The following is a 12665-nucleotide window of genomic DNA, read 5'->3' on the forward strand; positions in this document are numbered from 1 at the left end:
CTCTCTCCTATCTCTGTAGTCTTTAGTACAGGTCCACCAACCTCATTTGTCGCCATCAAGTTTTGACAGCTCTTACCTAAGAATACTGAAACCCCTACACTGTCCGCCGACCATAGCCTCCTACCCCCTCAGCTCTCTCACGCCCTCCCTCTCACTGGACTTGCCTTCTTGTCTTAAGAGGGTCCACCAGGCCCTTGATGCTTATATTTTTCCAAGACCACCAACCCCACACAGTCCTTCTTCCTCTGTCCAGCTGAGACGCCGTGGTTACCCTCTGTACTGCATTTCTCCTCAAACTCTAGGTTTTCTGGCACCAACTCCATCCCACCGCCACCACCCAACCTCTTGCTTTTCTCTCCCATTAAAATCCCAACTCTGGACACAGGACAATGATTAAGAGCAGAAGCAAAGGAATCAGACTTCTGAATTTAAATCTTTCTCATCTAGTACAACCTTAAGCCTAGTTATTTAATCCTCTGTACCTCAGTTACTTGCTCTGAAAAATGGGTATCATAATAGTCCTTGTAGGCCACAGGTAAGTTTAGAATCAGGCTGGTAAGAGGAAAACCAGACCCCAGGCCCAGAAGATGCCCTTCTGTTTGAGAAGAACTGTGAGGTTTTTTCAGACTCATAAACAACCAGGATATTTTTTTTTTAACATCTTTATTGGGGTATAATTGCTTTACAGTGGTGTGTTAGTTTCTGCTTTATAACAAAGTGAATCAGCTATACATATATCCCCATATCTCCTCCCTCTTGAGTCTCCCTCCCACCCTCCCTATCACACCCCTCTAGGTGGTCACAAAGCACCGAGCTGATCTCCCTGTGCTATGCGGCTGCTTCCCACTAGCTATCTATTTTACATTTGGTAGTGTATATATGTCCATGCTATTCTCTCACTTCGTCCCAGCTTACCTTTTCCCCTCCCCGTGTTCTCAAGTCCATTCTCTATGAACCAGGACATTTTCAGTGAACAAAGAGTATGGTGTTTCTCCACGATTGCAACCAACATTTAGAGCCAATCCAACTCAGAAGAGGTGAACTCCAAGTTTTCAAAATTTGAAAATATAGAGAGTTCTTATATTTTCAAGTATTGCTACATGGGTGGTGGTTGAGTGTTAGAACTTCTTAATCACCAGCATCCACAAAACTCTCTCTGGTTCTACAGAGTGGCACAGCCTTAGGTATTCTCATCTACTCTCCAAAGAGAACCCTCACTTTCCTGAGACTCTCCAAACTGGGTTTCCTGCCTTTCAGGCCCTACCATCAGCCCATCCCATGCCTGGAACAGTGCAAGTCCCCCTCCTTGTCAGATTAGTCTCTGGATACAAGTCCTGGCAAAATACACTTGCTAATCTCAGTCTGCAGCAGCCCAATATGCTTCGGTTCAGATCACACTTAGCCATGCCCCCATCCCTGACAAAAAGGAGAGGGAGATGTTCTTCCTCCATTGTCCCGACCTTCAGTGCATTCAGCTCCTGAGTCATACTTCTCTCTCTCATTGTGCTGTGGGCCCTGCACTTAGAACTTGGTCTGCATCTTGTTTGTCTGGCTGCTGTCCCAGCCTTCTCTCCAAGGCTCGGCTGCGACTCATGCTGCTGGCTTTCAGGCCACCAGGGCAGTTCATTCCACCTTCACAAACTCTGCACCAGGACTGCCAGATGGAGTCCCACGGGGAAGCCAGGACTTGACCCTGGTCCTCAGACTCCTTCAAATATGCCAGGGGGTCTAATCCTCTGTGGTTAGAGGAGTTAAACAATAACTCACTTGTCCTGGGTTTTATCCTACCTACCCAGACAGTAACATTTGTCCACATCCTCTGTGTTGGCCATTTCCCTCAGCTCACCCACAGGCTGTCAGCAGTCAAAACCCTTTATTTATTTAAAGAGGCTCCTGGTTATAATCTGTGCCTCCATGCTGTCTAACCATACTATTCCCGAACCATGGCCTGCACCTAAACCCCACCTCTCCACCTCTAAACAACCCAAACATTCATTAACGTGTTTGTAAAAGGCCAACAGTTCGTGCCACTCCACACGAGAGACTCCATCCTCCAACTCAGCATCAACTAGGTAAGAGACAAAGTCCATGTGTGCAGATGTCTCTGGATCCAAAGCCTTGTCTTCAGACAAGCCTACCTAATCCAAAGGCAGGCAAGCGATATTACCGTATAACAGATTTACTCATATGATGGAGAGGTGGATGCGTATAAGAATCTTTGGAGCTAATGTTGGGAAAACACAAGTTGGTACCAAAGACCCACTTCAAGAGACTTAAGAGAGCATGATGCACATGAATTACATCAGATTCTGGCTCATCTGTTAACATCAGGAGAGGGCTAAGCCCAGAATCATCGGAGGAGCAGGTGCTAGAACACAAGAGAAGTATTTAGAGCCTGTCTGAGTTTGTATCCGTGAGATGCTAAACTAATTATGGTTTACCTAAGAGATGAGCTCTGATTTAGATTTAATAAAGGGAAAAGAGGTGGTGAGGAAAGTAAAGTATGAGAAGAGGGGAGAGACTCCACAGGAAAGAAGGTATGGAAACAGAAATCAGGGGATGTACAGGCTTCCCTGGTGGCATAGTGGTTAAGAATCTACCTGCCAATGCAGGGGGATCTTCTGGGAAGATCCCACATGCCGCAAAGCAACTAAGCCCGTGTGCCACAACTAGTGAGCCTGCTCTCTAGAACCTGTGAGCCACAACTACTGAGCCCACGTACCACAACTACTGAAGCCCGTGCACCTAGAGCCCGTGCTCCGCAACAAGAGAAGCCACCACAATGAGAAACCCACGCACCACAACGAAGAGTAGCCTCCGCTTGCTGCAACTAGAGAAAGCCCACATGCAGCAACAAAGACCTAACACAGCCAAAAATAAATAAATAAATAAATTTATTAAAAAAAAAAAAAAAAAGAAAGAAATCAGGGGACGTAAATTTCTCTTTGAAGAAAGAAAGGAAGTGGAGAGCAGAAAAAATAAACACTGACATGAACTATGTTGAAAATTGCTGCATAATAATCAACATTTGTATAGCAAATGTAATTTTTTAAAGCACCTTATCCACATTATCCTCTTGAAATTCACAAAAAGCTTATGAAATAGGCAGGAGTTGTAAATTTTTTACTACCCCTTTAAAGAGAGACAAATGAGACTCAAGGAGGTTATATGATTTAAGGGGTGAAGAAAGGATTTGAGTCTCTAAAGCTCAGGCTCCAAAACCCCTGCTCTTTCAACTACATCGGTGGGTCTCAAACAATATTCTGCAAGTCACCAAGATAAGAGTGCATTCTGTGTGATTCCATTTACATAAAGTTCAAGATAAGGCAAAATAGATGCTATGGTGATAGAAATCAGAACAGTGCTTTTCTATAGGTGGTTGACATTGACTGGGAAGGGACATGAGAGAGCTTTGTGTTCTATATCTTGCTCAGGGTGTAGGTTACATGAATGTACACAGTTTACAAAATCCATTGGGTTGTATATCTAGGAGCTGTGCATTTCATGCATGTACATTTCAACTCAATAAAACAAAAATCAGTATCCAAATGACAGAACCTATCAAATGAATTCAAAACACAAAATCTTGATTTGAAGTTTATGTCTATCCCTCTATAAGTATTAAGGCTCTAGCTTATTTTGTGTCTGGAAACACTTCACAGAAAGCTCTTGAATCCATCATCACAGGAGCACTCTATGACAAAGCCCAGGTTCAAAACATAAAAATTGAACACTGCAGTTATTTTGTCAACAGCACAAATTAAATATATTCAAAATACCTCAGGGAACTAGGCCTAGTGAGGAAGATTGCCTGGCATGTTTCAAGATGTTGTCAGTAAATAGAAGCCCTGCTTTTACTTGGCACAAGCTGTTTTTGTTTAGAGGGAATAAGGGGAGAAAAGCTGCTTTTTTAACCACAACTTGGTCCACAACCTTCCAATTACTTGGGCCCAAACTCCTACATTGTAAAAGTTGGTTGGAACTGAGTAGCAGCTACCAGATATTCCTTCTTTAACTAATTTGAAATTGCCAAGGTCCCCACCACTCCCTACTGCCCCAAGACTACTTATCTTTACTGCCTAACCCACCTAAGTGATTTGTTTTTGAATTTCAGATTCAAACTGTGAATAAATTCAAAACAAACACTAGAAGTTTTGCAGACAAACTGAATAGCATTAATGATTTTTCTTGAATAAAACCAACTGAATATAGGCTATACTTACTCGCAGAGAAGGATTCCATTTTCTAACCCTGTCCGAAAATCTTTATCACCAAAACTTCTGCCAGTTACTTGCTGGAAAAGAAAAAAAGAAAAACAGAGCATAAATTTTTCTTTTTTAATCAGGAAGCTCAGTGATTTTTTTCCAAGATATTTCAAGAGACTTGAAATAACTGGTGGCACTCCAAGAATGGGAAAAATCTGTTAGGTCTGAATTTCCTTTCCATGTGTAGCTTTGCTTAGATCAGCTAATCTTAAATTTAGACCATTTCTTTGAAGTTTTTTTCCTATCCAATACCTTAAAAAATATCTGTTCTTCCTGATAAGGATATTACTTTTGGGGATTGGCCATGATAAGTCAAGGCCACAATCTCTTTCATCCTGAGGGTCTAACCCACACTTTCAAAAAAGCCTGCAGAAAGCACCACCTAAGGGTAAAGTATCAGACCTCCAAACCTTGAGAGACTAACATCAAGACTGGATGGAAAAAAGCCAATATCCATACTAACATGGTGTGAAAAAGGAAAATAAAAGCTGGCAAAGAATGAACTGTGCTGTGTCTGATAAAAACACAGTACTGATGGCCTTTCCTGATGCCTCTGGCTCTCAGCAGCCCTTTGGTCTGGGCACCAGGGCATTCATTTTTTCATTCAGTAAATATTTATTGAGCATCTACAATATGCCAGGTAAATATGCATGCTATAAATCCTAAAGCAACCTCTAAAATAGCAAAAATTTAAAATATAGCTAATAAGCCAAGAAAGGAGATTAAATGGAATTATAAAAAAGATACTCTAACCATAAAAAAGAAAAAAGTAAAAGGGAATATGGAATAGATGGAATAAATAGAAAGCAAATAGCAATATTATAGACTTAAACCTAACCATGTCAATCAGAGCATTAAACATAAATGGTGTAAACATCCCCAATTAAACTAAAGAGATCATCAGATTGGATTAAAAAAGCAAGACCCAACTATATGATGCCTACAAGCAATGCACTTTAAATACAAACATACGAATAGGTAAAAATAGAATAGAATAAGATATACCGTGCTAACACTAATCAAAAGAAAGCTAAAGTGGTTGTATTAACTTCTACAATAAAGAATAATACCAGGGACAGAGAAATTCATCTTAAAACAAAGGGTTTAGGTTATCAGGAAAATAATTCTAGACACTTTTACACCCAATTTGTTTTTTGTTTTTTGTTTTTTTTTTAAAAAGCTTCAAGATACATAAGCCAAATCAGATAGATCTGCAAGGAGAAACAGACAAATTCACAACTAGAGTCAGAGATTTAATATCTCTCTTTGATAACTGACAGAATAAGCAGATAGAAAATCAATAAGGATAAAGAAGGCTTGAACAACACTATCAACCAAATTGACTTAATTGACATTTCTAGAATATTCCACTCTACAACAGCAGAATGAACATTATTCTTCTTAAGTTCACAATGAACATTTATTGAAATTAGACCAGTTTCTGGTTCAGAAAACTAGTCCCCACAAGCTTAAAAGAATTTAGTACATAAAAAGAATGTTATCTGACCACAACAGAATTAAATTAGAAATTAACAACAGAAATGTCTATGAAAAAAATCCCTAACCCCAAGTAATACAATTCTAGACAACCCATTGATCAAAGAAGAAATTAAAAGAAATTAGAATGTATTTCGTAGTGAAAGAATATGGCAATATAAAAATGTATGGAAAGATGCTAAAACAGTATATTGGGAAAATATATGGCACAAAACACCTATATATCAGAAAAAAGATCTCATATCAATAATTTCTGCTCCTGCCTTAAGAAAAGTAAGCCTAAATTAATCAGAAAAAAAGGAGAAATTATAAGAGTTGAAATCAATCAAGTAGAAAACCAAAGAGTGACAGAGAAAAAAAATCAATGAAATCAAAAGCTATTTAGGACCGGAAACTGCTGCAGTTCTCAGCCGTGGTTAATAGCTGTTGTCAAGAGGATCCCAGGGCTCTTTGCTGTAGGGATGAGGAGCTGATGGGGACCCAGGAGGGTTTCTTGGAGTCTCTGTGGAGCCCCTGGGCCAGCTCCCATAGTGAAGGCTGTAGGATCTTCCTTCCAGCCCCAGCAGCTCTGGTTGAGTCCACAGGTGCCCACCTGGCCTCTGGTTCCTGGGAAGACTGGAGTTGTCAGCAAGAGAGCCTGGGTGCTGAGGCCCAGGGGGAAGATGCCAGCCAACTGGAGTGCTCCTGGGCCATCTCTGGCTCTGACTACAGGGGGATGTGAAAACTCCTGTGAGCCGTGTGGCTGACAGGGTCTTGGTGCTCTAGCCTGGTGTCAGGCCTGAGCCTCTGAGGTGGGAGAGCCGAGTTCAGGACATTGGACCACCAGAGACCTCATGGTCTCACATAATATCAATCAGCAAGAGCTCTCCCAGAGATCTCCGTCTCAACACTAAGACCCAGCTCCACCCAACAGCCAGCAAGCTCCAGTGCTGGACACCCCACGCCAAAAAACTAGCAAGAACACAAACCCACCCATTAGCAGAGAGGCTGCCTAAAATCATACTAAGTTCACAGACACCCCAAAACACACCACTAGACGTGGTCCTGTCCATCAGAAAGACCAGATCCAGCCCCACCTACCAGAACACAGGCACCAGTCCCCTACACCAGGAAGCCCTCACAAGCCACTGAACCAACCTCACCCACTGGCGGCAGACACCAAAAACAACGGGAACTATGAACCTGCAGCCTGCAAAAAGGAGACGCCACACACAGTAAGTTAAACAAAATGAGAAGACAGAGAAATGCAGCAGATGAAGGAGCAAGGTAAAAATCCACCAGACCAAACAAATGAAAAGGAAATAGGCAGTCTACCTGAAAAAGAATTCAGAGTAATTATAGTAAAGATGATCCAAAATCTTGGAAATAGAATGGAGAAAATACAAGAAACGTTTAACAAGGACCTAGAAGAACAAAACAGCAAACAAACAATGATGAACAACACAATAAATGAAATTAAAAATTCTCTAGAAGGAATCAATAGCAGAATAACTGAGGCAAAAGAACAGATAAGTGACCTGGAAGATAAAATAGTGGAAATAACTACCACAGAGCAGAATAAAGAAAAAAGAATGAAAAGAGTTGAGGACAGTCTCAGAGACCTCTGGGACAACATTAAACACACCAACATTCGAATTATAGGGGTCCCAGAAGAAGAAGTGAAAAAAAAAAAGGGACTGAGAAAATATTTGAAGAGATTATAGGTGAAAACTTCCCTAACATGGGAAAGGAAATATTCAATCAAGTCCAGGAAGCATAGAGAGTCCCATACAGGATAAATCCAAGGAGAAACATGCCAAGACACATATTAATCAAACTATCAAAAATTAAATACAAAGAAAAAATATTAAAAGCAGCAAGGTAAAAGCAACAAATAACATACAAGGGAATCCCCATAAGGTTAACAGCTGATCTTTCAGCAGAAACTCTGCAAACCAGAAGGGAGTGGCAGGACATATTTAAAGTGATGAAAGGGAAGAACCTACAACCAAGATTACTCTACCCAGCAAGGATCTCATTCAGATTCGATGGAGAAATTAAAACCTTTACAGACAAGCAAAAGCTAAGAGAATTCAGCACCACCAAACCAGCTTTACAAAAAATGCTAAAGGAACTTCTCTAGGCAGGAAACACAAGAGAAGGAAAAGACCTACAATACCAAAACCAAAACAATTAAGAAAATGGTAATAGGAACATACATATCGATAATTAACTTAAACATGAATGGATTAAATGCTCCAACCAAAAGACACAGGCTTGCTGAATGGATACAAAAACAAGACCCATATATATGCTGTCTACAAGAGACCCACTTCAGACCTAGGGACACATACAGACTGAAAGTGAGGGGATGGAAAAAGATATTCCATGCAAATGGAAATCAAAAGAAAGCTGGAGTAGCAATTCTCATATCAGATAAAATAGACTTTAAAATAAAGACTATTACAAGAGACAAAGAAGGACACTACATAATGATCAAGGGATCAATCCAAGAAGAAGATATAATAATTGTAAATATTTATGCACCCAACATAGGAGCACCTCAATACATAAGGCAAATGATAACAGCCATAAAAGGGGAAATCAACAGTAACACAATCATAGTAGGGGACTTTAACACCCCACTTTCACCTATGGACAGATCATCCAAAATGAAAATAAATAAGGAAACACAAGCTTTAAATGACACATTACACAGGATGGACTTAATAGATATTTATAGGACATTCCATCCAAAAACAACAGAATACACTTTCTTCTCAAGTGCTCATGGAACATTCTCCAGGATAGATCGTATCTTGGGTCACAAATCAAGCCTTGGTAAATTTAAGAAAATTGAAATCTTATCAAGTATCTTTTCCGACCACAACGCTATGAGACTAGATATCAATTACAGGAAAAAAATACCGTAAAAAATACAAACACATGCAGGCTAAACAATACGCTCCTGAATAACCAAGAGATCACTGAAGAAATCAAAGAGGGAATCAAAAAATACCTAGAGACAAATGACAATGAAAACATGACGATCCAAAACCTACGGGATGCAGCAAAAGCAGTTCTAAAAGGGAAGGTTACAGCAATACAATCCTACCTCAAGAAACAAGAAAAATCTCAAATAAACAACCTAAACTTACACCTAAAGCAATTAGAGAATGAAGAACAAAAAACCCCGAAAGTTAGCAGAAGGAAAGAAATCATAAAGATCAGATCAGAAATAAATGAAAAATAAATGAAAGAAACAATAGCAAAGATCAATAAAACTAAAAGCTGGTTCTTTGAGAAGATAAACAAAATTGATAAACCATTAGCCAGACTCATCAAGAAAAAAAGGGAGAAGACTCAAATCAACAGAATTAGAAATGAAAAAGAAGTAAAAACTGACACTGAATAAATACAAAGGATCATGAGAGATTACTACGAGCAACTATATGCCAATAAAATGGACAACCTGGAAGAAATGGACAAATTCTTAGAAAAGCAAAACCATCCAAGACAGAACCATGAAGAAATAGAAAGTATAACCAGACCAATCACAAGCACTGAAATTGAAACTGTAATTAAAAATCTTCCAACAAACAAAAGCCCAGGACTAGATGGCTTCACAGGTGAATTCTATCAAACATGTAGAGAAGAGCTAACACCTATCCTTCTCAAACTCTTCCAAAATATAGCAGAGGGAGGAACACTCCTAAACTCATTCTATGAGGCCACCATATACCAAAACCAGACAAAGATGTCACAGAAAAAGAAAACTACAGGCCAATGTCACTGATGAACAGAGATGCAAAAATCCTCAACAAAATACTAGCAAACAGAATCCAACTGCATAAGAAAAGGATCATACACCATGATCAACTGGGGTTTATCCAGAAATGCAAGGATTCTTCAATATACGCGTATCAATCAATGTGATAAGCCATATTAACAAATTGAAGGAGAAAAACCATAGGATCATCTCAATAGATGCAGAAAAAGCTTTTGACAAAATTCAATACCCATTTATGATAAAAACCCTCCAGAAAGTAGGCATAGAGGGAACTTACCTCAACATAATAAAGGCCATATATGACAAACCCACAGCCAACATCATTCTTAGTGGTGAAAAACTGAAACAATTTCCACTAAGATCAGGAACAAGAGAAGGTTGTCCACTGTCACCACTATTATTCAACATAGTTTTGGAAGTTTTAGCCATGGCAATCAGAGAAGAAAGAGAAATAAAAGGAATCCAAATTGGAAAAGAAGAAGTAAAACTGTCACTGTTTGCAGATGGCATGATACTATACATAGAGAATCCTAAAGATACTACCAGAAAACTACTAGAGCTAATCAATGAATTTGGTAAAGTAGCAGGATACAAAATTAATGCACAGAAATCTCTTGCATTCCTATACACTATGATGAAAAATCTGAAAGAGAAATTAAGGAAACACTTCCATTTATCACTGCAACAAAAAGAATAAAATACCTAGGAATAAGCCTACCTAAGGAGACAAAAGACCTGTATGCAGAAAACTATAAGACACTGATGAAAGAAATTAAAGATGTTACAAACAGATGGAGAGATATACCATGTTCTTGGAGTGGAAGAATCAACATTGTGAAAATGACTATCCTACCCAAAGCAGTCTACAGATTCAATGCAATCCCTATCAAATTACCAATGGCATTTTTCATAGAACTAGAACAGAAAATTTACCACAATTTGTATGGAAACACAAAAGACCCCGAATAGCCAAAGCAATGTTGAGAAAGAAAAATGGAGCTGGAGGAATCAGGCTCCCTGATTCCAGACTATACTACAAAGCTACAGTAATCAAGACAGTATGGTACTGGCACTAAAACAGAAATATAGATCAATGGAACAGGATAGAAAGCCCAGAGATAAACCCATTCACATATGGTCACCTTATCTTTCATAAAGGAGGCAGGAATATACAATGGAGAAAAGACAGTCTCTTCAATAAGTGGTGCTGGGAAAACTGGACAGCTACGTGTGAAAGTATGAAATTAGAACACTTCCTAACCCCATACACAAAAATAAACTCAAAATGGATAAAAGACCTAAATGTAAGGCCAGACACTATAAAACTCTTAGAGGAAAACATAGGCAGAACACTCTATGACATAAATCACAGCAAGATCCTTTTTGACCCACCTCCTAGAGAAATAGAAATTAAAACAAAAATAAACAAATGGGACCTAATGAAACTTAAAAGCTTTTGCACAGCAAAGGAAAACATAAACAAGACGAAAAGACAACCCTCAGAATGGGAGAAAATATTTGCAAACGAAGCAACTGACAAAGGATTAATCTCCAAGATGTATAAGCAGCTCATGCAGCTCAATACCACAAAAACAAACAACCCCATCCAAAAATGGGCAGAAGACCTAAATAGACATTTCTCCAGAGAAGATACACAGATTGCTGACAAATACATGAAAGGATGCTCAACATCACTAATTAGTAGGGAAATGCAAATCAAAAGTACAATGAGGTATCACCTCACACCAGTCAGAATGGCCATCATCAAAAAATCTACCAACAATAAATGCTGGAGAGGGTGTGGAGAAAAGGGAACCCTCTTGCACTGTTCGTGGGAATGTAAATTGATATAGTCACTATGGAGAACAGTATGGAGGTTCCTTAAAAAACTAAAAATAGAACTACCATATGACCCAGCAATCCCACTACTGGGCATATACCCTGAGAAAACCATAATTCAAAAAGAGTCATGTACCACAATGTTCATTGCAGCACTATTTACAATAGCCAGGACATGGAAGCAACCTAAGTGTCCATCTACTGATAAATGGATAAAGAAGATGTGGCACATGTATACATGGAATATTACTCAGCCATAAAAAGAAACAAAATTGAGTTATTTGTAGTGAGGTGAATGGACCTAGAGTCTGTCATTCAGAGTGAAGTAAGTCAGAAAGAGAAAGACAAATACCGTATGCTAACACATATATATATATGGATCTAAAAAAAAAAATTGTCCTGATGAACCTAGAGGCAGGACAGGAATAAAGACGTAGATGTAGAGAATGGACTTGAGGACACGGGGAGGGCGAAGTGTAAGCTGAGACAAAATGAAAGAGTAGCATTGACATATATACACTACCAAATGTAAAATAGATAGCTAGTGGGAAGCAGCTACATAGCACAGGGAGATCAGCTCGGTGCTTTGTGACCACTTAGAGGGGTGGTAAAGGGAGGGTGGGAGGGAGACACAAGAGGGAGGGGATATGGGGATATATATATATACATATAGCTGATTCACTTTGTTATACAGCAGAAACTAACACAACATTGTAAAGCATTTATACTCCAATAAAGATGTTTTTAAAACTCTTTATTTGAGATCAACAAAATTGATAAACCTTTAGCTAATAAATTTGATAACCTTTGGTTTTTAGCCAAAAAAGAAAGACACAAATTACCAACATAAGGAATGACATGATATCATTACAGATTCTACAGACATTAAAAGGATAGCAAAGAAATATAAATAAATCTGTGACAATAAGGTCACCAACTTAGATGAATTGAATAAAATTTTTGACACAAGCATCCATAGTTCACTCAACAACAAAGAAACAGATAACCTTCCCAAAAGAAAACGCCAGGCCCAGAAGGCTTACCTGGTGAATTACAGCAAATATTTAAGAAAGAAGTAATGCAATTCTACACAAACTCTTCCAGACAATTGAAGAGGAAAGAATACTTCCCAGTTCATTTTATTAGGGCAGCATTACTGTGATTCCAAAATGAAAGACATTATAAAACAGATAACACACATATACACACACAGAGAGGAAATATGCCAACACCTTATCTCTTAATGGTGGGAATCAGATGTGATCTTTATTTTCTTCTTTTAAAGTTTCCCTCTT

General features: G+C 38.9%; 1 protein-coding gene across 24 annotated transcripts in view; it reads right to left on the bottom strand.

Annotated features, from left to right (window-relative positions):
* LIMCH1 (LIM and calponin homology domains 1) overlaps positions 1 to 12665 on the bottom strand; it is a 356840-nt gene that overhangs the window by 197453 nt on the left and 146722 nt on the right. For 23 of the 24 annotated variants that reach the window (XM_082390445.1, XM_082390446.1, XM_082390444.1 and 20 more), the window contains exon 2: positions 4224 to 4294. The exons of the other annotated variant lie outside the window; for it this stretch is intronic. In XM_082390445.1, the coding sequence (XP_082246571.1) occupies positions 4224 to 4294 (71 nt within the window). The remainder of the gene's footprint in view (positions 1 to 4223; positions 4295 to 12665) is intronic. 24 annotated transcript variants of the gene reach the window in all.

This window comes from Balaenoptera borealis, assembly GCF_965194805.1.
Source record: "Balaenoptera borealis genome assembly, chromosome: 4".
Taxonomy (NCBI): Eukaryota; Metazoa; Chordata; class Mammalia; order Artiodactyla; family Balaenopteridae; genus Balaenoptera; species Balaenoptera borealis.